Raw genomic sequence first — 24,082 nt, forward strand, 5'->3', positions numbered from 1 at the left:
TTCCTACCATGACGCCGAGTCGCCTCGCCTCCTTGGGATGGAGTTTGATCCATCTTTCGCGCCACTGCTCACGTAGTACGTCGTATATATCACTATCTAACACTTTTTGTGCAGGCGACAATGGTTTAGGACTGTCAAATACGAGGGCTGAGTGGTCTGAGAGATCGGACCGAGTCTTTGGATTTGTGTCGATAGCGGCCGATGAGTCGGTATTCTTATCAGCTGAGCTGATAGGAACAGCAAACAATGCCAACTGTTCAAGGTGAGAAGCGAGGTAGCGTTTAAAAAAAGGTGGTGCAACGTAAGTGATGTTTTCGAATCTATTAGACTGCGTACCCACGGTTACTGAACGCTCTTAGAGACGATCGACCCACTCTGAGCAACACGGGCAATCTTGGGCTTTGATCTGGTCGAGTGGCTTTCGAGCGACATCAGAAACCACTTGTTCTTCATTGTTTCCAATACTGTAGGGTGGGTACTGCAAATATGAGCGAGATACTGCTCTCCAGCTTGAAACGATGCCCTCTTGCAGAATCAGCAGGTGTAACTAGTGCAATGACTGTCCATCTCGTGGCAAAACCAGTCATTGTCATTGCTGAAGTATGAAACCCTGCAGTCGGCGAACGTGCAAACGTAAACCCGAAGGTCGGAGAAGACATGATTCAGCCATACCCGTTCGTTTTTCAACCGTTTGATCTTGAAACAGAATGGGCGCTTTACTTCGTTTCTCGTTCCTCTCCGCAGCTGATGTAATCTCGGGATTTTTAAGATGGCCGAGGACTTTAGGCCGCCTAGAATTGAACGGGAGATAGTTGTGTTGGACTTTGCTTCATTGTCCAGATCCGATTCTGCTTCGATAGTGAGCATCTGAGGTGCGGCCCGATCTACCGCCAAAGTTGGGGCCTTCGTGAGAAAGATCGACTGCCCGCTCGAGATGTTAGGTTGCGAGTAGATGACTGCAGACGGACGAGGAGCTTACGCTTCTGCTTCGACATGTGCGGGTGTTTCTTCATGGTGAAGCACCCTTTTGACTTTTTCACGATGATCTCGGATACTCTCAGTTATGGCTCGACCAAGTCGCTCTTAGAGCCATCTCCAGTCCGCAGTGTCGAGCTTAGGATACCTCTTACCTACGTGAGCGATATCATATCGGTCCGCGAACTGATATCGATCACGGCTGAGAGATTTAGCGAAAGTCTCGGTAGGTGCTACTTGACGAATGAGGAAAGTGGCCGATGTACGCGCCAATAATTGCGGGATCCTGTTATAATGATTGAGTTGTCTTGCCAGCACAGTTCCAGACACGAGGCTGGGGGCCGAAAGTGAGAGGGACCACAACAGTCGCACTTTCTATCTACCCGCCTGAGCCAACTCACATCTCATTCTGCAGCATCACATATCGTGCGTTGCCCATTGTTTTTATCTCAAGCATTCTGCTCTCCCCACTCTCCCTCATGAGCGGTCTTGAGATCGCGGGTGTACTTTTGAGTGCGTTTCCACTCTTGATCACCAGCCTTAAGCACTGGCGCGATGTGGCTAAGGTGGGTAGTTTCTGGTGGAGAGTCCGCAAAGATCATACCGCCTGCCTCCGATGGATACGATTTCATGAGATCTTGTACAAACGAAATCTAAAAGAGCTGTTAATTCCGGTTCTGACTGATGCGAGCGAGGTAAAAAGCCTGATCATCGACCTAGGGGGAAGAGACTGGAGCAGCAAGGCTCTGCAAGAGCGTCTGGAAGAGCGGCTTCACGAATCATACAGCCTGGATATGTAGCAAGATCTAAGCTAGATTACAAGGCGTTTCGTCTCAAACTCAGCTTCAACGAGTCGATAAGAATAGATCTGTTCAGGCGTTTAAAGAAATACAACGAACATTTGGAGAAGCTACTTAGCAAGAGCGACAAGCTATCTGCTCTTGAGAATGTCAGTCATACCAAGCAAGCTCACGCCTTGGAAGCGACCTTCAGGAAGGCATGCAAGAGGCCAGACCACCTGTTCAAGGCTATTCAAAAGGCGCAAGGATTCTTGCCTCGACAATCCATAACTGCAGATGCTAAAGACAGCGAATGTAACTTCGCCTCATTTGGCATCCTGCTCGTAGAGCTTTGCTTCGGTAGACGACTGGAGAACCACCCTCTCCGCAAGAAACACCCAACGGCAGACGGAGATACTAAGCAAGCTTTTTGCAATAAAGTGGTCCCTAGGCGTCTGCGATGAAGGAGGCGAGGACTACGCATCCGCCGTGAAATGGTACTTCGTCACTAGCGCAAGAGAAGCGAACGACTTATGGCGAAGCGAGATCATTCAGGACGTGATCAAGCCACTGGAGAAGTGTCAGGCGCATTGCAAGACGGTGCCCATAGGTTCATCGTGGCTTGATGAGACCAGCTTCGCGTCACGCGGAGAACGTCGCGTTTGTTGCCGAACTCGCCCGTTGCATGTAAGCGACAAATAGTATAAGAAAGCAGCACGTAAGACCTTGCCCGCCCTAATGTACATTATTATGGCGGATGAAGAGTGCCCTTCCAAATGTGGTATGATGCATGCGATGACAGAGTGCAAGTGGTCAATGACAACCCTAGCTTCGGCATCCTCGGCCGCATCCCATCTCGACCGAGGCTCACGTGAAAGACGCGAAACACAAGCGTGGAAAGGAGCGCGGGGAAGCAACTAATACTACGGAGGCGTTCCGGGATGATGTGGGGATAAAGACTCCACTAGGCCGTCCCTGCGTGGCGTCACACAAAGTGCCTGCATTCTGCCGCTTTCTGATGCTGCACGTCGATTAATCAGCAAAACCAAGTCACAGACAATTACCATGTCTCTTCCCACCGAACCGGTCCCGCCCAAGGCAACACCTCTACCTCCTTTACCCAAGGAAGACCCATTGACGCCGGCACAATGGAAGACACTACTTGCCATCACCGACGCGTGCATCCCGGCAGTCAAGCCGATCTCTGTTGCAAACACCAGAACGGAAATCGCAGCCACCGACACAGATTACTCGACGGCCCTATCTACATTACGAGAACTCACACCCGAATCTGACCCCGATGCCACAGTCGCAGCAAAAGAATACCTCGAGGACTATGCGTCATCGAACCCAGCTTTCAAGCAAGAGCTTCAGCGCATCTTCGCTTTATACATGCCGTCATCAACTCGAAAAGAGCTAATCATGGTCCTCAACGTACTGAACACACGTGCCGGCTCCTTCGCTTTGACAGGATACTTCACACCCATCAGCGAGCAACCGGTGCACATCCGCGAAGCCATCCTACGAAGTTGGGGCAGTGCACGACTAGGAACAATCCGTGGCCTCCACCGTTCCCTGACTGTGCTTTCGAAGCAGACGTGGATCAAGATCACGCCTACCCTGCGCCGTGTCCTAGGAGTTCCGCGCGTACCAACAGGCATGATACCCGGCAAAGGTTATGACTACGAATTCATCCAGTTTCCACCAGGAGATAAGCCTGAAGTCATCGAAACGGACGTGGTCGTTATCGGCAGCGGCTGTGGCGGTGCTGTCTGCGCAAAGAACCTTGCTGAGGCTGGCAACCGCGTTCTTGTCGTGGAGAAAGCGTACCACTGGACGCCCGACCACTTCCCCATGAGCGAAGCAGATGGGTGGAATCATCTCTTCATGAATGGCGCGTTTATCAGTTCTGATGATACGAGTACGTCCATTGTTGCTGGGCAAGCGTGGGGCGGTGGCGGGACGGTAAATTGGAGCGCGAGTCTGCAGACGCAAGGGTATGTGAGGAGGGAGTGGATGGAGAGGGGACTGCCGTTCTTCACGAGTGCGGAGTTTCAGGAGAGTCTGGATCGGGTGTGTGGGAGGATGGGTGTTAGTGCCGAATACCTCGAGCAGAATCGCACCAATGCGATGTTATTAGAGGGCGCGAGGAAGCTAGGGTACAATCACAAGGCGGTACCGCAGAATACTGGGGGCGCACAACATCGCTGTGGGCACTGCACTTTTGGCTGTGGATCCTGCGAGAAGCAAGGTCCCGTCAATTCGTACCTCCCAGACGCAGCACGAGCAGGCGCAAAGTTCATCGAAGGTTTCCACGCCGAGAGAGTCGTCTTCAAAACCATCGGCGGGAAGAAGGTCGCAACAGGGGTAATTGGCTCCTGGGTCTCGCGCGACATCAACGGCGGCGTTGCCGGCGAACCCACCACGCGCCGCAAGGTCATCATCAAAGCCAAGCGCGTCATCGCCTCAGCTGGCACAATGCAAAGCCCACTGCTGCTGCTCCGCTCTGGTCTGAAGAACCCCCAAATTGGACGCAACCTCTACGTGCACCCCGTGACCCTGCTCGGTGCCATCCATCAAGAAGAGATCAAGCCCTGGGAAGGCGCAATCCTGACCTCCGTCGTTGGCGAATACGAAAACCTGGACGGCCGAGGCCACGGCGCAAAACTCGAGGCCACCAACATGATCCCCTCAAGCTGGCTAATTTGGCTCGACTGGAAAGGCGGGTTACAATACAAGCTCGATGCGGCCCGCATGAAGCACATGGCGGGCTATATTTCGATCTGCAAAGACCGCGATACTGGGAGAGTGTATCCGGATCCGGTTGATGGGAGGGTCAGGTTTAGTTATACGCCGAGCAAGTTCGACAAGAAGCATATCATGCAAGGACTGCTGGCGTTGGCGAAGATACAGTATGTTAACGGTGCCAGCGAAATCTTTACTGCAATCCCTGGCGTGTCGGTTTTCAAACGGGATTCTGGGTTGCCGGCGACTGGGGATGGGATCAACGATGAAAGATTCCAGGCGTGGCTTGATGAGGTCCAGACTACGGGGTTCCCGAGACCGGAGAGTTTGTTTATATCGGCGCATCAGATGGGGACGTGTCGAATGAGTAAGGTGGAGAAGGAGGGTGTTGTTGATCCAACGGGTAAGGTGTGGGGGACAGAGGGGCTGTATGTTGCTGATGCTAGTGTGTTCCCGAGTGCGAGCGGTGTGAACCCCATGGTGACGAACATGGCGATTTCAGATTGGATCTCAAGGGGCGTTGCAGATGGGCTGGTGTCAAGAGCTCTGCTCTGAAGGGAGCACGTTGGTGTCATGTCCCAGTATGTAGTGATGTTGTACGTCTACTTCGGCTATCAAAGGCATTATTGCATCTCTATTGTCCTCTCATTCCGTTATCTTCTTTTGCTCCGACCGTGGTACGCCGTCGTCATGATCGACTGTGACGATAACAAGACAGATCACTTACGATGACTACTGGTTAGCGCCTTTCCACGCTTCTGCAGCCTGCGAGTTTTCTGGTGTGGTCTCTCACTGTCTTCTCGGTGCCAGGATGCCAATAAAAAGTGTGCGATTACAGAATTAGAATTCCTGGAATGGACAGCGGTTATACGGTTCTAGCTAGCGCTGCAGGACGTTGCAGGTGAAGGAATGTCGAGTGCATAGCGCAAAGGCCGTGCATGTGTTGGTGCCGCTTACTGATTGGCTCTGGTGCACGTGTCCGGGTTGTGCCGAGTAAGGGTTCAGCAGGCGACGTCATGTCTTGCGAAACCTGTGGACCACACCACGAAGAAACAGCCGCGCTCCTCACTCGCCCGGGCGCGCGCACCCAGCTTATGCCCAAACAGATCGGCATGCGTGTTGCAAGGAGCAGGATAGGCGAGCCGAAACCCCCGCCTTCAACTGGCGATGCACGCTAAGCGGGCCCTAATTGCTGCGGGCACGGGAGGCGCATCGTTACCGGCAACTGCTATTTAAGGGCACACGGCACCGCACTTGCGCGCCGTTGAGCAGGTTTGCGAAATTGCGACAGCAGATGACGGCACGACACTTTCCTTCTGCGCAGGACGCGCGACAACAATAAGAGTACCGCACTGGCTGCCCCGATAGCTCGACCACCACCACTACCACTCCACCACGCCACCACTACGCCACCACTACGCCACCACACCATCACTATCTCCACCATACCATCACTATCTCCACCACCACCACCACCACCACCACAGCACTCACGGCCATGATGCCTATAGACGGGCCATACACTCAGAGCAGGATCCTCCCGCGGTGGGGCAGCATCTCTCATGGCTTCGGCTTAAGCAGCGCTGCTGCTAATGGCGGCACCGAGTTCATGTCAACGCTGCCCCCACCCAAGGGCGATGTAGACGGCTGGGACAAGACTCGGCCATGGAACCAGCAGACGGCTACCAACATTCCGCTCGTCTTCAAGGACGCCATGTCGGTGCGCGAAGAAGTCTTCGGCGAGCAGGGCGTGCCGCTGGAAGGCGAGTTCGACGGGGATGATGCGCGCAGCTGGCACTGGGTTGTCTACGCCTCTGTTGGCACTTCGTCATCCTCGCCGCCCAAGAACATCCTCACTCGCAGCGACTCGGGCAACACGCCCGCAGATGAGGCTAGGCGCGCTTCTGCAACTGCCCAGCGTCTCCCTGTTGGCACTATCCGCCTCATTCCACCGCCCCACGGCCCGAACAAGTACGTCGAGGACAAGCACCCTGACGCGGATCCACCAAAGGACAAGGAGGTCGAACACACCCCGGAGCCATACGTCAAGCTGGGTCGCCTTTCCGTTCTAGCGCCGTACCGCAAGCTCAATCTTTCCAAGCTGCTCATCAACTCTGTCCTCGACTTTGCCGCCCAGCAACCCGACGCAATCTACATTCCGCCTTCTCCGACTACTCGAGAACTAGCAGCTTTGCAGGGACCAAATGCGGTTCGACCGCTCTCATGGCAGGGCCTTGTCATGGTTCATGCTCAAGTTCAGCTGAAGCACATGTGGGAGAAGCACGGCTTCCGGGAGGAGCTGCGGAACGACAACGGCGAGATTGAGGTCGCTGCCGAGCCGCACTGGATGGAGGAGGGCATTGAACATGTGGGCATGTGGAAGAGGCTCAAGATTGCGCCGGGAAGGTTGTAACCGTCACCTTCCTCGCGCACACTCACTTGGAGACTCTTGCTTACCTTCATCTTTTAGTACGCGTCTGCAGCGGGAAGTATACGCGGCACTGGAGAAGGGACCAGCAAAGTTTCCCATTGGTGCAGTACGGGCTGACGACCCTGTTGCCTGAGGCTGGCAGTTCTTTCATTGTTACTGGCGTACGGATTCTCTTTCGGCTGACATTCAACATCATGGCTTATACCCCTTGCACAAGGTCACGACGACACGGCTAGACTCTCATCTCTTTTTTCGAACGCTAGATGCTTTACTGCAGTGCTGCGGCACGCCCCAAGCTCAGAGGCATGCCCATTTGCACCTGCAGCATAACAACCAAAAATCAAAAGTCACTACACACGCCTTCTCTCTCGTCACGCACGGTGTCCTTGTGTTCCGCGTTCATCTTGTTTACTTCATTCCGTCTTCTGACATGTCAACTGCTGTGCACCACTCAGCTGAACCTTGCAGCAAACAACCCTCAAACAAGGGTACATGAGAATGCCGAGCCCTAACGGTAAGCTGGCAACCAGGTACCTTACATTCACCTTCACCTCGAAGCCGTGAGCCACACCCAAGTAATATGGCGTGTGCCAAATTTCGACTTCGAGTCTCCATTCTACCTTGACTTGCTTCCCGCCTCTGCATTGCGCCACCATCCTCCTGATTATATACCTTGAAGCACTTCACGCTATCCTCTCGAGCGCCATGACAACACGATACGATCCCGCTTAGCGACGACAACATTTTCGAAACCAGCAGTATATGCACCACTTGCAATACATTGGTGGCTACATAGCCTCACGCGAGTTCTTACGGCAGGAACACCACGCTCGTATTCGTCGCATCTTCAATCACATCACGGCTAATGGCACGCGTCGCTTAGCTGGAACTGTATTGCCCTACGCGCTCGGAAAAGGCTCGGACGACATTCCATTGTGCAGATTGAAAGCCTACTTGCACCCAACCGAGCCAGCAGCGGTATATTACAGTGATGGTGCAATAGTCAATAATGACATTGAAACACAAGACGGAAGTTTCACCGCTGCCGTGGCATACCCCGACAGTTTGGTATAGCAGTCGCTTCCTCTTCGCTCGAACGTTACACTGGCAAATCGCCCCATGCTGATATGACAGGTCTTCGATTGGCTTTTCGTCTTTCCCACCAACGAACACGCTTCTCTTCGCATGCCATGCGTGACAACTGTGGACCGATAAAGAACGTCGTCATAATTTGTGATCGTCAGGACGTTGTTGAGATCTTCGCTAATGCCAGGCACACAAGGAATTTGCTCGGCTGTATACCAGACCCACGTCATCATCATCGGTATACATGGGCGCTCGAAGAGACCTATCATTTCGTCTCCAAATTGGAAAAAGCGGGAGTGAAGATTGTACTCGCGTGGATCCAGGCACACAGGTAGGGCAGAATCCGGATAGGTAACAACCGGGCAGGCCTGGCGTATCGGACTCCATCGAGATGGAACGATCGTGATATGCTATGAGCGAAGACTCGAGCAACGAGTTGCCGGGTTGGATACATGGGCTGCAGGTTGGTATGAAGGAGCAAGCGCTCTGGCGTCTGAGCGGGCGCTGGTTCACTTGGGGCAGAGGGGAATGCTGGACCTGCCCGATCTTACAGGAGCCTTATATTACTGAAGAAGAGGAGGAAGAAGATCCTACGATAGTCCAGGAAGACTGGCACATGAGCCTGAAAGAGGCACAACAAGCCGCCAGGAAGGAGTTGAGAGAGTATATGGGAAGCTTGAAAGCAAAACAACTAGGGGCTGAGGTGATTGGGTAGAAGCAGGTTGTAAAAAAGGCTGGACCGTTGGTGCACCTTTGGGGCATAACGAAGAAGTTGGAAAAGCAGGGAGGCTTCGGTGTGGCGTATAGTAAAGCTTTGAGTACAGGGACTTGAGTAGTTGAATGTGATTTGTAGTATTGCGAGACAGCAACGAGTCTCATCGCAGTGTAAACGGCAGTACGAGATCTTCCGGATCGATAAAAAAGTTCATCCGCCCAACCAGATTCGCATGGCCTCGCACTCTCGGTATACACGCCGGTGCGCCACCCTCGATGGGACTCTTCTCTTCTGATACGATGTCACCCTCGAACGTCGACCCTACAATTGAACCATGTATCAGCTTCGATCGTCCAGCACCCAGTCTGCCTTCCGCGAACAGCACCGCCAGCCTTGCACACGTTCCAGAACCGCAAGGAGAGCGGTCGATCTGCCCATCAGCGAAGACGGTGACATTGACTTGTCGTACTGGGTCCGCGCTCTCATCATCTTCGTGGAAGAAGATCACACCATAGCAATCATACGTCCCATAATGCGCTCTCGTTCCTAGACTCTTTTTGATTTCCCTCCCCAACTCAATGAACTGATTTGCGTTCTTCGGCTCAACTCTCAGACCAAACTGCGCTGCATCAACTGTCGCGTACACCGCACCACCAAACGTCAGATCCGCAGTGATGCTGACACCCCTTGACGGTATCTCAACGGACAGCCCTTTTGCTAGTTGAAAACTCAACACGTTGACAAAGTCCGCTTGCACTGGCTTGCCCTGCTTAATGGCAACAGTGGCTATAACACGACCAGATGGGACATCAACAACAACATCCACCACCCCATCCCCCTCCGGTGCCTTTACCAATCCTTTTGTGACGGCCCAGTACCCCAAAGCTATAGTCCCGTGACCGCACGCCGTAGAGAAGCCCTCAGCGTGCCAGAACAAGACGCCAAAGTGCGCACCGGAGTCGTTGGGCGGTGTGATAAAGCCTCCGTACATATCAGAGTGGCCTCGTGGTTCATGACAAAGCTGCTGGCGCAGAGTGTCGAGGGGGTGATTGGGGGTCTTGAGAATGGCGAAGCGGCGCTCTGCTACGGTGGACGCATTTGGGAGGGATCCAGATGGAAGCTGGTCGACGATTCGAAACGGCTCACCCGCCGTGTGCCAGTCTTCGGTTTGGATCCAGTATGATTGAGCCATGATGCTGACTGATGGTAGGTGGGTTTGTGGATGTGAGTGGACCAGTGGAAAGTACTTGCAGCGATGGTCAAGAGCTGAAGTTTTGACCGTTCATTTACTCTGGCTTGGCTTGATGTTAATGTTGATATAAGATGTTCGTTTAGCATCGGCAAAGACATCTAGGGCGTGGGGTCGGAGCAGCAATCCGGTGTCCGACTTCGGCCTACACGATAGCACCCGATTCAAAGTAGACCCGTCCCGGATGCTGCTGCTACTTGCAGCTACAGTTTTATATTCTCTAAGTATATGCTTCTCGAACAGCGTTAGGAGTTGATCATGAAGTTCGTTCGATGTTAATGATTGTTTTCGACGTGACGTCATGAGCTAGCAATTCTGGGGTTCTACACCTCGCGACATCGACAAATTCCGTGCAACAACTCTTCTTCACACACACACATACTGGTACCCGCAATGGCGCCCCAATCGTCTGATCAGCACGATGTTGCAATAGACGCGCACTCACGCTCTGCCCTTGCTACAACGAAGCAAAATCTCCGCTACCTCTACGACCCGAAAACAGCAGGTGCTGGCGCCGTCTCATCTCGCCGCACCCGCGCTGCCTTACGCGTCCTACGCTCCAGCTTAATTTTCATCTTCTGGCGCGTTGTGCGCTACGCAAAATATGTCGCTATTGGCTCATTGGTTGCTACAATAGGCGCAGGCGCAATTGGCACATTTGTCAGCGGTGCAGGTTTCGTGCTTGCGCCTACAGGCATCGCAGGAACCATCATTGCAAGCTCGGTGTGGGGCATTGGACGTTTTGCTGTTCGCAGAGTGAAGAGGAGATGGGAGACGGGCCACGGGTATGGGGATGCGGAGGAGAGGGCGGAAGCGAGAAGGAGCAGGGCTGCGCAGATGGAGCGTGGGCCCGAGGCGCTGCCTTGGTGAGCGTAGCAAGCGAAGGGCCCCCATTCGAGTTTTGATGCCAACCTCAAATCATCCGCAGCGGTGACACCTTGCTCGAAAACATCGCATGAGTCATGTTATGGGTCGTGAGAAACAAGACAATCACACCATCGAGATGCATACTAGTGCCCTTAAAGCGTACAAGCGACTCCGGGCGATCCACCATCTCTGCATATTGAGTTAAAGGGAAGGCTTTTCACCTCTCAGGCACTGGATGGCTTCTGAGCCCACAAAGTGAAGAGCTTGAACCCTCCGCCAATCTCTCGCAGCTCCTCCACTAGCTTCGACGGTATCGAATCCAACTCCTCGCCAGCAATTTCGATGGGCGGCAGCTTCTTCAGTGTATCCGTCGCAAATGAAGCTGTCGCAAACATGCTTTGCAGGCTCGTCTCCTGTACCTCCTCTTTCGCTTTTGTACCCAACGGTACATCGATAATCCTGTACCCTACGTCGACTAGGCCTGCCTTATTGAACATCACGATCAAGCGTTCTCGCATGTCCACTCCTTGTCCGTTCGTCACCATACTCACAAGTTGCTTCATAGCGTCATGAAACAGCTGTAAAGCCGGCCCGGCCTCCCAACCTTCCCACTCCATCTCAACTAGCTGGATCCAACCACCAGGCTTCGCCAAGCCGATCAGACTCTTGACCACCTCTTCGAGGGGGTTGAGACCAACACCCGGTAGCGCCATGCGGGAGTGCACCAAGTCAAATGTGCCTTGCCAATCTACTGGCCACGGCTCGGTCATCGATTGGTGGTGATACGAAGTGTCCGAGGGTGGATCTCGGGGAAAGTAGCTGTCTTCGATGTCGGTGCCTACCCACGTGTTCGAGGCACTACCGGCTGCCTGGCGTACGTCGCGGATCCATATTCCTGCTTCGTCAATATTGGTATGGTTGTTATGTACAAAGTACGTACCGCTTCCGGTAGCCTGATCCAAGATACGGTAGCCTCCTTGGCTGAGATCGATGGGCGCAAGGACTAGCTGTGGCATTGCGGCATACACGACCTTGTGTTGCTTGTCTAGACGTTTGACCTCGCTTTCGTTGGCAGCGAAGATGACATTGTCGTTGTTCAAGCCTGTCTTAGAGACTGAGGTTGAGGATGTCATTTTGCGAGAACAACAGCGAAGAGTGGCCTTGAGGGGCTTGAGGAGACCTTGGCTGGGCCATCTCACTTGCGTAAGCCAATATATATGTCAATCGCAGCAGCACATGTCCGACCGGTCAGGTCCGAACGGATCTTGCCTATTTTCCAACTTCGGCGACCATCTCACATGGATCTGACTGTATTCCTTCTTCTACTCTGGTCGTTTGTTAAGCAGCACGAAAGTCTCCGAGAGTGCTTCTGTATCTCTCCGTGAAGATCAGAATGTCTCCGGGGCTTGAACATACTCTTAACACTAACGAATATTTTCATAGAAGTTGATAATGATAGAACCATACATCATAGCTGTCCGTAAACACCAGGACCTGTGGGGCTAGGCATCCCGGAGCAACCAGCTTCCTTCAGCAGTCGCCGTCCTTTACCGGTTTCAATTCGCTATCGGCACCCAGGACCACATTTGCGACTGCCACATTTGCGTTCTCGCCATCGAAGAGGATGGCGATTTCTTCGAGTGTCTATGTTGCAGTCAGTACACATTCTAAGTAACAGCCCCAGGCGGACACATACTGGGCCCCTAGTCTCCACGTAGAGGAAGTAGATCGCCAGACACTCCAGCACCAGAACCACAACGTATACGATGTAGAATTTCCAACCCAGTGCTTCAATACCAATGGGGTTCACATACTGGTTGAACACACCAGACAGCGACGTAAACACAAAGCAAAGCGTAAGACCCTTAGCGCGGATGTTGAAGGGCAGGATCTCAACGGTATACGAGACAGTTAGACCAGGCCAGGCAATACCAGCAGCGCCGTAGAAGATGAAGATCATAGCTAAGACGGCTGAACCGGCGCTCGAGTTGCCAGTCTGGGCGTATACGGCGCTGCAGGCGGTCCAGATGCTGAATGCGATGAGCATGCCCACGCCAGCGCTTAGGAAGAGTGTGCGACGGCCGATGCGGTCGACGAGGAAAGCGCAGCCGAGAGAGACTACGAAACACCAGATTGTCAGGCCGCCGTTGATGAGTGCTTGGTCGGATCCGCTGCAAATTGTCAGTACTGTTGCAACTACTCAACAGACGGGACACTTACCTGGTGATGCCGATTGTCTGCAACACAGCAGCCAAGTAGTAGCTGACCAAGCCATTACCGGAGCATTGCGAGAAGATGGCAGTCAGAATGATGAGCAAGCATCTCTTCCTGTTCCCAGGCGTTCTGACAAGCTCGTACCAGCCACTTGAGGCGCTGGCAGCCTTCTCCACCTTCAGTGTCTGGCTGATCTCATTGAACTCCCAGTTGACGAAATCGTTGTCTTCACCATTGCCATGGTACTTGGTCAAGACCTTCTTAGCAGCCTCGTGCCTGTCTTTGCTGATCAGCCAACGTGGGCTTTCGGGCAGAAGGTAGACGAAGAGAAGCTGTATGCCTGGCATGGCACACTGAAGTCCGATAGGCAGACGCCAGGACAGGTCTGAGACAATATGTGTGAGGGTGCCGTACGTGGTCCAAGCAGCGAGTATAGAGCCCATGTACCAGAGCGTGTTATAGATGGTTGTCACCCTGCCTCTGTGTCTCGGATGAGCGACCTCTGTAATCAGAAGTGGGCAGGTAGCGTTCGAGATGTTGCTGCCCATTCCCATGATGAACCTGCCAGCCAAGAACATTGCATCCGGATTGCTGGCTTGTGGTAGTGCTTGGATGATGGAGCCGACGACGACGAGGATGCAGCCGATTGCTGTACCCATGCGACGGCCCAGAATGTCAGCGATGTATGGAGTGAATAGCAGGACGGCGAAGCCTCCAAAGCCTGGGAAGGCTCCAAGCAGACCAAGTCGTGAGCCAGTGGGATGGTGGAAGTCTACAGCAGGTGTTAATTGTCTGCAACCGTTGATAGAAGGGAAAGCAACATATGAACGTACATGCTTGCCATGCTGGCATGGTCTGGAGGCCGTTGAGAAGACTTCCATCGTAACCCAACGTCGTCGACCCGAGGAACAAGAACGGCATCATGAGGTACAGCTTCCGGAGTTCAGGTTGCTTATACCATGGTCGTTGGTCCTCGCTTGGCTGGGAGGGGACTGCGACGTCTTCAAGATAGACGACTTCGATGTTTTGCTTGCTGTCCATGGTGTGAAAGGTTCAAAATGGAGAGTACAGATGAGTCAAGACGAAATAGGAGTGCCTGGATGCTGATTCGAAAACGATTCCATCGCAAGACATATATACACTTCATCGTACGGACTATGATGGCTATACATCGGCCGACTACGATACCTTGCAACACGCCACCAGTGCCATGGGGTGGGAATCTGGGGTTTTCGGCAGTCACCTGTTGTGGGGAGACAAGGGGCGCAAAGTCTCCAGAGCGATCCGTTTCACGCACTAAACTTTCGGTGGCTAGCGCTGATGCACGAATTTTCCGAGATATATTAAGAAGGCTAGACTACCGCTTGCTGTCGCGTCCATGATCCCACGAACAACCTCTAGAACAATATCGGATGAGCATGACTCGGCAACGCAATTCAGCTGCGTGCGATGCGTGTCGGGCGAGAAAAGTAAAAGTGAGTTTACATATGTCATCATTTTCATATTCATCCCTCCTTCCAGATCAGATGGGTATCACAGTACTTCTGCAATTTCAGGAAGGAGGCCTGGACGTCAATTGGAGTATACAATATTTTACAACGGGTCGCTGCGCACCCGATTGACTAGCCTAGAGGCCTTCAACTCTGGCCGGGCGAGCACACAAATCTGTTGTCTTGCCTGCGGAGGTAGACAAGTTGTTGCACTACCTATGAAATCAAAGCAACTCCAGAAGGCTACCATACGGTACCGAAGCTGACATTAATTAGTGTATGGTGTCAGATGGACAATCCAAGTGCTCCACATGCACTGAGCTGGACATTCACTGCGCAAGTGTTCAGCCGAGGAAGAAGCGGGGCCCGAAAAACCGATACGTTCAGACATTGCGAAATGAGCTTGATGGCCGAAGCGGGGAAAGATCATTGAGCCTGGAGGCGCTCGCACCATTCGAGCTCATACAGCAGCTCGTCGCCGACTGGTTTGGATGGATCCATCCGGTGGCACCTATTCTCCAGCAAGATCAGTTCATGCAACGACTGACAGATAGTCAGGCATCGCCTGATAATGTCTCAACTTCATTCTTGCTCTTGGTCGCATCCATTGGCGCGGCAACAGTGGCTAGCTTACGCCGAAGACGGCATCTCTACACCAATGTGACGGTGGAGTCTTGTCTAGACTTTGCGGATCGCTTAGGGGTGTGGAGCCCCAATGCCGCAATCACTGTGGAACGGAGCATTGCTATGTACAACTTCGGCAGTGCGCTGCACCATGAGCACGGTATAGATTCACCGCTGTCGCATCGGCTGATCACCGAGGCAGCAATGAGCGTCAAATACTTGATCCATCAGTCGATCGACACGTTGTCTTTCATGGATGCTCAAATCTTGAAGCGCCTTTACTGGCTGATCTATGCTGGGAATTGCACAAGCGACATGTATGGGAGGCAGTTGCTTCTTCTGCGTCAAGCGCACGACCAGACAAATACCTTCATGCCTTTGGAGATCTCCGATGCACAATTGCTGGACCATGGCGACCCGTCTTCCTCCAACCGCATTAGCAGTGAACACTCGTATGTGCCAGGTCTGAACGCGCTGTCTCGCCTGTTCATGGTCTGGCAATCTAGCCAAGCCACCGCGACGCAGTGGATGGAAAACCTGCAAGCGCACATCGAACGCACCCACCGTTTAGTGGACAATTTGCCACCGGAACTAAGCTGGAAAGGAAGTCACATCAACGGCGGTTTCGGCTTCAATGTGCAAACAGTCAATCTGAAGATCACACAACTGCATATTCGATCAAACCTGCTTGAGCAGATGAACAGCATCGCTAAAGTGGAGGGCCTCTTGATTACACCTCACGCCATCATTGAAGAAAGACACCGTGTGGTCGATGAGCTGCTCGATATCCTGTATCATATGCCAACAGAAGTTTTCGATGCAAATGGTTACAGCATCATACCCAAAATCCGCGACATCGGAAGCGCACTACTGGACGAGTTACGGACGGGCTCACACGGACGCACTCTACAAGCCAGCGTAAATCTGGACAGGTTGCTGGCGAGGTTGGAAAATCTTGATTTGCGACCTGCAACTGCAACACCCTATTTCTAATAACAATCCTAATAATCATCTTCAGTTTCCTCCAGACTGTAAGCCCAGCACTCGGCGATGCATGTTCGAGCGGGGATGGTTACAGCGATCGGGAAACCACCATAGTCTGGATCCTCGTTCGGCATGATCAGGAACTCGCCACTTCTTGTCTCATCACCACCCAGGACCTTCAACGTGCTCAGCTCACCGGTCTCCGCATTGACCTCTTTCTCTTCAGCGTGCAGTATGCCGGTGAATGTCGACTTGGGGTTTGTGCTCTTGAAAGAAAGGTTAAAACCCCAACCAGCACACAGGAACTTGCCATCACCCTGGTGAATCACGATACCAGCACCTGGGCCAGCCTTGCCGAAAACGAAAGCGCGCTCAACAATGACCTCATACCCAGCTATTATCTTTGTCCAAGGCTTCTCCGCAATCTTCTGGCCCTCCACAAAGTCATCGAAGAAGAAGCCAAACATGTCTTCCGGTCGCTCTGCCTGTGCTTCGAGGATCTGGTTCCTGAGCGAGTGAATGAGGCGGTAGTGCTTCGTCGCAGGCGACTCTGCTGCAGAGAGGGAATCTATGCCGAACGGAGAGCAGCCCAGTGCAAGGTATGTTCCATATGCGAGCCATACCCGCCTGATACCGTACTCGTCTCGTCTCTGCTCCGGAATGAACAGAGGCTGGTTCCCATGTCTGTAGTTGATGCAGGTCTGCTCGTAGTCATGAAAGTATAAATCGGGTGAAATGAAGTCGAGACTGGGTGCGTTGAATTTGTATACATCCGTTGTGTGAGGGCAAGGACCACCGGAGGGGTAGATACCAGCTTTGGCACCTCCACCAACTACAACATCGACTTCGGCAAGATCGAGGTCTCCAGGAATGTCAAAGTTCAGCCAGACATTGACGTAAAGCGGGATTGAGTATTCGGCCTTGCCCGCCGACGCAACATGGTGGATATACTTCGAGAAGGCGTCGGCCATGAATATCTCCTCGGCATTGACTTCGTCCTTTGAGCCGAAGACATCCTTCCAGGACGAGCCAACGGTTGCGGTTTTAATCTCTGGAAAGCGCTTGGTAAATTCAGGATGCAGGTCTGCATAATTGGTTTGCAAATGCTCGAGCAGGTCCTTCGGTACCGCCTCGCTGTACTTCTTCTCCGCGACCTTGGATCGGTCTCTGAAGTCGCCGAGCAGTCCAGTCTCGTTCTCGACTTGCACCATCAGCACAGTGCTGTGTTGACCATCGAACTCCTTCAGATGCCCCATCAGCTTTGCGAAAGCCTTAGCGTCTGCCGTCCAGCTGTTCTCTGAGAAGGGGCTGAGGAGCTCCAATGTTCGCTTCCTGTTCCCCGCCTCGATTGTGTGCGCTCTTGGGAAGCGTTTGACGTCCTTCTTCACCCAGGCTGGCACATATGTCGAAAGTGCGTTCTTGAAGCTGCCAAACCATAGCAAGACAAGCTTCATGTTGTGCTCGCGAGCTGCCAGGATGACGGCATCGAGGTTTGAAAAATCGAAGTTCCCCTCCTCAGGCTCGACTTGCTCCCAGGATATCGAACCTAGCAGTGTATTGATATGCATGTCCCTCATGTTCTGCCATATCTTATCGTCCGCCATGTACTTGGCGGAGCTGAGTGTGGAGTTGTGCAGCTCGGCGCTGAGCATGAGAAAGGGCTTGCCATTGACGATGAGTTGACTCGACGTCTTGGTCTTGCGAAGGTGTGGAATTTCGACTGCCTTCATTCTGATTACGGTGGATGGAAAAAACGCTAATGAAGTGGAAACTTCGCAACTCGAATTGATGAAGGGGAAGTTGAAGTGTGAGGAAAGTAAGGCTGCGTGAAGAGTGTCAAAGTGGAAGAGACATCACCACCAAAACTATTAAATAAATCACCGTAGTCTGACATGGTGGAGCTCCAAGGTGGAGCTCAGGCCCGTATACCTACCGCTTAAACTACCCTGCAATTATCCGATATAAGCTGGCCAGAACCCACTGCGGGATTGAAGCACCCCGATAGGCTACCCCGCTTGAGGAGTGTGGGGAATTAACACGCCATCGTGCGTTTCGCGTCCCCTCTTCTTACTACCGCGTATTGCACCACATATACCTCGCTTTAATGTGTCAATCGTTGCTTGTGGATTGTCTGACCGGCAGCTTGCTGTCATTGCACCTGCCGAGGTCATGAGAACAATCCTCATCACTGCTCCTGCTAAGTTCAACTCTTCTTCACTAATTTTTGAGACGCGATCTGCAAAATAACACGTCGAAACCATGGGCTGAAGTGTGGTACAGCCGGTACGAAAACCCGTCGAAGACGCTTTGTGCTCACCACCGCGGGAATCGACACAGAGTCATCCAGCGACTGCTCAAACCTCATTACATTTACAAGATGAACCGTTTAATCTTTGTTGCTACCATGGATTTCCATGTTATGCGCTCACTCCTGACAAGCCGACGTTTGCTAGCATTGCTCGTACGGACTTCCTTACAAGCAATTGTTGTCACCGGTTAACAGTTCTCTGACTTTTTGAACGACCGACGGTACTGTAGTCCGAAGAGCACAAGATTGCACAAGGAGTGCCACGGCTTTATGCGAAGCGAAGAAAGCGTACTTCCACTGCGCCAGAAGGAAACATAGTGTGGCTTGTTTGCGCAATGGTTTGGAAGGGATCGAGAAATGGTGGAACGAGCTGGAAACCTTCTAGACCATCCACCCGCGATGCAAGGGCCAACATTCACATACAAGAATAGCACAAGCTGTGTAACGAGTTACACAGGGCTTACAAGAATATTCATTGCATTTCAGGGCGTGGTTAACTCCAAGCCTACAGTTACTGATCTCGAATAAACCTCAACAAGCCTCGCTGCGACTCAACCACTAGCTCCCGCATGGTGCGTATCTTAATGACCGCACAAAGGAACATGACGCGTCGACCCTACCAACACCCATCGCGAGTTCTAATCACGAAGACTAGTTTCGAGACTGACATTCTTCAGCCTCTCATCGCATACGTTCCTGCGGCTCCTGCACCCCAAATAGCTAGCTTGGTATTTATCTGTGTAACACAACCATAGTTCCGGGCATTAACTGAGCAATGACAAGGCGTGCCTGGGATGGTGGCATGTTTGGAAAGGCAACATTTGCAGTTGCTCTATCCATGGGGGGCCTAGGGGACGGTCGTGTAATGTTCATAAGATCCGGACACCGAAAGATTGCAACTTTAATGAACATTGAAGTCTACAAGTCTCATATCTTCTCTCAAATCAACTGCGGAGTTCACTTCTTCGATTCGTTCTAATTCCACAGACACCGTAATGTGGCAATTCAAAATCTTCCCCGCAGTCCTTGCCTTCATCACAACAACCCAAGCCGCGATCAAAACTTCAATTTGGATCGACCAAATCCCCGGCTACTCCGCACTCGCGCCATGTGCAGAGAATCGCATCAGCGCAATCGTGCGCGCGCAAGCCTCAGGATGCGGCGATAACCAGCAGCTCACGAGCTTCAGCTGTTTCTGCATTGACCAATCTTCGTATGTAGTATATTCTCGAGGCCTTCGATGTGGGAAACGAATGGGAAGAAGAAAGGCTGACAATGTGACTATGCAGATACATGGCAAGCGTCATATCTACGGCGGTTCACGACTATTGTGCTGCGAGCGCAACAGCCGTATCAGCGAGTCTGGCAACACCACTCCCAGAGGTCACGGACGCAATTGATGTCTTCAACAGCTACTGTGCGCGGAGCACTGAATTGGTCTGGTGTACGTCTCTCCCTCTTCGGTTTTTAAAGCTACCTTCTGACCGAACGTTCACAGACCAACAAACCAGCACAGCGCCAGCAATCGTCGTAATCACTCCAGCACCATCCTCCACCTTCGCAACCTCGACTTTCATGACTATCTCATCTTCAACGTCTCAAGCCAGCACATCGAGTAAATACGTGCCAGTAGCAGCCATCGCAGCACCAGTCGTGATCGGCGTGCTCGCCATCGCCAGCATCGTGGGTCTGTTGTTTTTCCTGCGCCGCAGAAAAGCTGTAACCGCAAAGGAAAACCCATATGCGCCGCCTAACGACACATCACAAGGCAGACTGGTGCACAGGGAGGTGCATGAGGTGCAGAGTCCGGCGCAGGAGGTTGTTGGTGATACTGTGAAGTATCAACACGAGCTGGAGACTAGGCCAGCGGAACTGGAGGGCGAAAAGCAAACTAGGAGTAAGCGTTGATACTGCGACTGAGTAGGAGTTGGAGCGATAATGTGATGGCTCTTCAGTGTTTCGATGCTGCCTTTGTGGTATCGGCGGCTGGCGAAATGTGCGGACCACCCCTCCCACGGTAGCCATAGACTGTCACTCACGTTTGACAGGCAAGATGGGTACTCTGAGTAGTCAGAGGTACCCGTGTAATTTGTGGGGGAGACCCGACCCCTATATAAATGCTCTCTGACATGCCTAGAACCCTGATCCATACCTTCACAGACCCTGAACCGGACCTGGGCAGCCTCTCACGGATCCCACGGATGAACGGTAACGTCATCTCTCTCGTCATAGTGCCAAACTCACACACATATCATAGGTAGACCATCCGCACCTCTGTTCCTTCACGGAATCCAGGTAACTTCGACAGTGGATCTCTCTGTGGCTTTAAGGGCTAGTGTACCAAGAAGGGGGTGGTCCGTACATTTTGCATGTCATTATGAATGATGCCCAAAATCTGCTCTCAATGCGTGCCGCCTGTAGCATGATCGTCCCGCCCAATTGCTTCTTCACTCATCAGCACATGCAGTGGGTTTGGCCTGAACATCTCCAAGCACGCCCGCACAATCTTGATTCTTGCGCTTGCTCTGCAGCTCGTCATGCCTGTCCATGTTGCTGGAACGCTCTTCTTCAAGGGCTTCAGCAGTCTCGTCCAACAACCCGAACAAACGCGTCCAAGGTGAAAGCAGAGACAGACAAACGAAGCCAGACACAGACGCAGACGCACACATGGATATTACCACTCCACCGCGTGGGCCCGATGACACTTCCTCCGCAATCATCTCCGTCCCCGTTTCCTTGCTTGAATGACACTTATAGAGCCTCGCTAGGCAGGTGGGCATCTCGACTCTACGCCGCCTCATTCTAAGACAATTACTACCACGCCGAGCAGAAACACAGCGCGTAACAATGCGGCGCGCGAGCACATCGAAAACTCTACCCATCCAAAACCAGCACCAAAGACAAGTCAGAAAAGTCCCACAACGAGAACGCTGCATACGATGCCGAAGTCGCTAAGGAGTCTCGTTGTGACGCTCTTCGTCTGCGTCGCCAGAAAGAACGAGTTACCCGACGATACAAAGTGGGTCGACGTGATGAGCGCAACGCACACCTCCCTCGCCCGCAGTTTTCAGCCTACGCATAGCGGAAGCGCTTAGCTAAGCCTAATCCCATGGATGCTATGAAAATGTATGGTTGCGACCGAGACTTCCATCGCGTCGAGCACTACCAGTTTGGGCGATTGACTCCTGACGCTATGCGACAAATCCATTTTTGACTCTCTGCGACCGGCAGTCTGATCGGGCGTTGGCCCCCTGGGGTCAAGGAATTGTTCTTTGACGTGGCATGCACAGTAAGCGTACGGCTCGTTTGGCAGTCTCATCATGTGCGCAAAAAAAGCAAATAGAATATATCCGCGAGAAGCATTGGATAACGAGGGAAAAACTTCTCATTGCCTTGGAAGAACCAGTCTCTTCATCCACACTACAGCGAAGTCTGTCAATCGATCGAAACTCCACACTAAAAGGACAAACGAGTCAAGAACCCGAAGTATGACAGGTTGAAAAAAAAAATCAAGGTGACGCCTGATAATCCGCAGAGAAACGCCGCAAAAATACGCTAGAGTCGGCGAAGAAACAGTCTTCTCGCCAAAAAACAAACGTCAACACATTAGTCATCCTCATGAAAGTAAAACAGGGACGAAGCGTCCCAAAGTCGCAAGGCACATAAGCCAGCACCTGATGCTGGCGTTCTGTCCTTGAGCACAGGTCTCTCATCGTAGCGAACCTCACGTCTTCGCACGCCGATTGCTTCTTCGTCCTGTGCTACATCAACAACTCTTGAATCTCAGCGAAGGTGGGCACGATGGGTGGTCGCAACAGATCCAGTGAATTGGCGGCCACGAACTTGCATGCCTATCAGGATTGCTTTGGGAGGCGGGGACATGATTGGGGATGACAGATGATCACATGTCGTCCAGGTCTCGACTGTGATCGCGTGGGGTTTGTGTGGTCGAAGCGTATCCTGCATGCCAATCCAAGATAGGGCACATCGAATAGATGGATCGGTATCGAAGACCCTAGTCCATTATGGCAGGGCACTGCTTCGGTTCGCTGCACCCAGGACGATTACGTCTTCTCTGAGTGCCGGTACTCGAATCGTTCAGCGGCGCTTCTTTTGCAGTCCAAACGCTCCACGGAAACCTCGCTGATGCTCTTGCGACCTGCGCTTCCTGTCCCTACTCGAGGACGAACTCTTCTTCTCCAGCAATGCTCTCGCTCTTGGGTCCACTCTGAACAAGCGACAGCGACACGATTCATCTGGGTCCAGCCCACAGTTGAACAGCATCCTCAGGATCGCCAGGGCATCGTCCCGTGGATTTCCAGTCGGCAAGTCGAATCGGTCGTAGGTATAGAACCCCGGACTCGTAGTATCCAGCAACGAGCGAACATGACCGAAGCGCTCCTTTGGCACCACGTTCTTCGCATTTGGATCCGCCTTTTGCTCCAGCAGACGCCGCACGCCGTCAACGTAACGGTTGCGGCAAGCAAGTTGCAAGGGTGTCTCGCCGTTACGTCCAACAGGAGCATCGATCGTCCACAGCTGGCTCATAAGAACGTCGATGATAGCAGAGTTCTTAGCCGCATACGCATACTCAAAAGGCCCATACCCGACACCGCGCAAAGCAACGACAAGCGCACCAGCTCCAACAAGGAGCTCAACCATGGCCAAGTTGCGACGCTGCACGGCATAGCATAGTGGCGTCGAGCTGCCGCTGTTGGGAACATTGCGGCCCCAGTAACGCCCAACACGTGGGATGTTGGCGCGTTCCAGAAAATGCGGCGAAGTTTCCAGATTCGCGCCGAGATGGATGAGCTGCTGCGCGAAGTCGGTGTGGTTGTTGGCGGCGGCCCAGAGCAGCGCTGTGCTGCCGTGGTGAGCGATGTTGTTCTGGAGTAGCGGCTCCCACAGCACGTTGCTAAGGTAGCGGTTCGTGCACACCAGCCTGCTGATGTCGGTCTGGTCGAGGAACGACTCGGCGAGCAGCAGCAGCAGCTCTGTGGGCAGCGTGAGCAGCCCGACTGTAGGCACCATGTTGTTGCTGTGGTTGTTTGTTGTTGTCATGATGCTGATCACGCGAGGTGGCAAGCTGCCGTCTAGAGCGCGAGGCGGGGTGGATGGCAGTCATCGTCTCTTGATCTCGGCAACGTGGAATGTGGGCCACGAACTGGCCTCGGAAGAGCAGTCAGCGCTCTGCCTGAAAGAGTAACACCTGCCCTATTTCGTGATTTTGTTTATCGAAACCCACTTTGACATGTGCACCGGTGGGCTTGTGAGGCTTAAACAGCGTGTCTCGGAAGCAGCCGACAGGTATATTGACGGAACCGTCAGTTGGCACAACAACTAGACACGACTTGGCGGTGCTTGACAACTACACACAACCGTGCTTGCCGTGATTTGGAGACTACAAACAAGTTTCTCCGTGAATATGGAGTGGTTTATTCCGGGTCCAACTCGTCAGAGGTCCACTTCCTGTCATGCTGCACAGCCGGGTCTAGGTCCAAGTACCTGCATGCATGACTTCGGCACGGACGCCGTGACTCCAGACATGCTCTAGGATACTATCCCGTGACTCCCAAATGCAAGCTATAGTAGGGTATCGTGAGTGCCTCCAGGAC

General features: G+C 52.8%; 12 protein-coding genes across 12 annotated transcripts; 6 read left to right on the forward strand and 6 right to left on the reverse strand.

The window, feature by feature from the left end:
- Positions 1-1,063: 1,063 nt before the first annotated feature.
- Positions 1,064-2,235, forward strand: BU25DRAFT_416114 (uncharacterized protein). Its single transcript, XM_033707701.1, has one exon. It carries the CDS (start codon positions 1,455-1,457, stop codon positions 1,773-1,775), a length of 321 nt encoding a protein of 106 aa, XP_033555655.1. The 5' UTR covers positions 1,064-1,454; the 3' UTR covers positions 1,776-2,235.
- Positions 2,236-2,506: 271 nt separating this feature from the next.
- On the forward strand, positions 2,507-5,126 carry BU25DRAFT_416116 (long-chain fatty alcohol dehydrogenase). Its single transcript, XM_033707702.1, has one exon. It carries the CDS (start codon positions 2,820-2,822, stop codon positions 5,052-5,054), a length of 2,235 nt encoding a protein of 744 aa, XP_033555656.1. The 5' UTR covers positions 2,507-2,819; the 3' UTR covers positions 5,055-5,126.
- Positions 5,127-6,000: 874 nt separating this feature from the next.
- On the forward strand, positions 6,001-6,912 carry BU25DRAFT_426480 (uncharacterized protein; the record flags this gene model as incomplete). The annotated part of the gene is made up of 1 exon (XM_033708422.1): positions 6,001-6,912. One exon carries the CDS (start codon positions 6,001-6,003, stop codon positions 6,910-6,912), a length of 912 nt encoding a protein of 303 aa, XP_033555657.1.
- A 1,894-nt stretch (positions 6,913-8,806) lies between these two features.
- BU25DRAFT_416118 (proline racemase) lies at positions 8,807-10,010 on the reverse strand. The gene has a single exon (XM_033707703.1). The coding sequence runs from the start codon at positions 9,921-9,923 to the stop codon at positions 8,892-8,894; it is 1,032 nt and encodes a 343-aa protein (XP_033555658.1). The 5' UTR covers positions 9,924-10,010; the 3' UTR covers positions 8,807-8,891.
- Positions 10,011-10,295: 285 nt separating this feature from the next.
- BU25DRAFT_404462 (uncharacterized protein) lies at positions 10,296-10,850 on the forward strand (the record flags this gene model as incomplete). The annotated part of the gene is made up of 1 exon (XM_033705124.1): positions 10,296-10,850. The coding sequence occupies exon 1, from the start codon at positions 10,374-10,376 to the stop codon at positions 10,848-10,850; it is 477 nt and encodes a 158-aa protein (XP_033555659.1). The 5' UTR covers positions 10,296-10,373.
- A 110-nt stretch (positions 10,851-10,960) lies between these two features.
- BU25DRAFT_238185 (S-adenosyl-L-methionine-dependent methyltransferase) lies at positions 10,961-12,191 on the reverse strand. Its single transcript, XM_033701487.1, has 2 exons — positions 11,788-12,191; positions 10,961-11,742 (listed from the first exon to the last, which is right to left on the reverse strand). The coding sequence occupies exons 1-2, from the start codon at positions 11,978-11,980 to the stop codon at positions 11,072-11,074; spliced, it is 864 nt and encodes a 287-aa protein (XP_033555660.1). The 5' UTR covers positions 11,981-12,191; the 3' UTR covers positions 10,961-11,071.
- On the reverse strand, positions 12,179-14,102 carry BU25DRAFT_482804 (general substrate transporter; the record flags this gene model as incomplete). The annotated part of the gene is made up of 4 exons (XM_033711144.1): positions 12,179-12,491; positions 12,544-13,018; positions 13,068-13,782; positions 13,895-14,102. The coding sequence occupies 4 exons, from the start codon at positions 14,100-14,102 to the stop codon at positions 12,378-12,380; spliced, it is 1,512 nt and encodes a 503-aa protein (XP_033555661.1). The 3' UTR covers positions 12,179-12,377.
- Positions 14,103-14,445: 343 nt separating this feature from the next.
- On the forward strand, positions 14,446-16,168 carry BU25DRAFT_404470 (uncharacterized protein; the record flags this gene model as incomplete). The annotated part of the gene is made up of 2 exons (XM_033705125.1): positions 14,446-14,536; positions 14,828-16,168. Exons 1-2 carry the CDS (start codon positions 14,474-14,476, stop codon positions 16,166-16,168), a joined length of 1,404 nt encoding a protein of 467 aa, XP_033555662.1. The 5' UTR covers positions 14,446-14,473.
- BU25DRAFT_238033 (glycoside hydrolase family 35 protein) lies at positions 15,882-18,027 on the reverse strand. The gene has a single exon (XM_033701485.1). The coding sequence runs from the start codon at positions 17,887-17,889 to the stop codon at positions 16,177-16,179; it is 1,713 nt and encodes a 570-aa protein (XP_033555663.1). The 5' UTR covers positions 17,890-18,027; the 3' UTR covers positions 15,882-16,176.
- Positions 18,028-19,342: 1,315 nt separating this feature from the next.
- BU25DRAFT_238105 (uncharacterized protein) lies at positions 19,343-20,480 on the forward strand. Its single transcript, XM_033701486.1, has 2 exons — positions 19,343-19,680; positions 19,757-20,480. Exons 1-2 carry the CDS (start codon positions 19,463-19,465, stop codon positions 20,373-20,375), a joined length of 837 nt encoding a protein of 278 aa, XP_033555664.1. The 5' UTR covers positions 19,343-19,462; the 3' UTR covers positions 20,376-20,480.
- A 349-nt stretch (positions 20,481-20,829) lies between these two features.
- BU25DRAFT_237981 (uncharacterized protein) lies at positions 20,830-21,689 on the reverse strand. Its single transcript, XM_033701484.1, has one exon. It carries the CDS (start codon positions 21,401-21,403, stop codon positions 20,915-20,917), a length of 489 nt encoding a protein of 162 aa, XP_033555665.1. The 5' UTR covers positions 21,404-21,689; the 3' UTR covers positions 20,830-20,914.
- An 876-nt stretch (positions 21,690-22,565) lies between these two features.
- On the reverse strand, positions 22,566-23,498 carry BU25DRAFT_426486 (ankyrin; the record flags this gene model as incomplete). The annotated part of the gene is made up of 1 exon (XM_033708423.1): positions 22,566-23,498. One exon carries the CDS (start codon positions 23,496-23,498, stop codon positions 22,566-22,568), a length of 933 nt encoding a protein of 310 aa, XP_033555666.1.
- Positions 23,499-24,082: the final 584 nt, after the last annotated feature.

This window comes from Macroventuria anomochaeta (genome assembly GCF_010093625.1).
Source record: "Macroventuria anomochaeta strain CBS 525.71 unplaced genomic scaffold BU25scaffold_55, whole genome shotgun sequence".
NCBI classification, from domain to species: Eukaryota; Fungi; Ascomycota; class Dothideomycetes; order Pleosporales; family Didymellaceae; genus Macroventuria; species Macroventuria anomochaeta.

Bases quoted from the DNA above. Each gene is read 5' to 3' on its own strand.
- BU25DRAFT_416116 (XM_033707702.1), top strand. From the start codon at position 2,820: ATGTCTCTTCCCACCGAACCGGTCCCGCCCAAGGCAACACCTCTACCT.
- BU25DRAFT_416114 (XM_033707701.1), top strand. From the start codon at position 1,455: ATGAGCGGTCTTGAGATCGCGGGTGTACTTTTGAGTGCGTTTCCACTC.
- BU25DRAFT_416118 (XM_033707703.1), bottom strand. From the start codon at position 9,923: ATGGCTCAATCATACTGGATCCAAACCGAAGACTGGCACACGGCGGGT.
- BU25DRAFT_238033 (XM_033701485.1), bottom strand. From the start codon at position 17,889: ATGAAGGCAGTCGAAATTCCACACCTTCGCAAGACCAAGACGTCGAGT.
- BU25DRAFT_238105 (XM_033701486.1), top strand. From the start codon at position 19,463: ATGTGGCAATTCAAAATCTTCCCCGCAGTCCTTGCCTTCATCACAACA. The intron at 19,681-19,756 runs GTATGTAGTATA...GTGACTATGCAG, and splicing joins TTCTGCATTGACCAATCTTC to ATACATGGCAAGCGTCATAT.
- BU25DRAFT_238185 (XM_033701487.1), bottom strand. From the start codon at position 11,980: ATGACATCCTCAACCTCAGTCTCTAAGACAGGCTTGAACAACGACAAT. The intron at 11,743-11,787 runs GTACGTACTTTG...TTGACGAAGCAG, and splicing joins GGATCAGGCTACCGGAAGCG to GAATATGGATCCGCGACGTA.
- BU25DRAFT_237981 (XM_033701484.1), bottom strand. From the start codon at position 21,403: ATGCAGCGTTCTCGTTGTGGGACTTTTCTGACTTGTCTTTGGTGCTGG.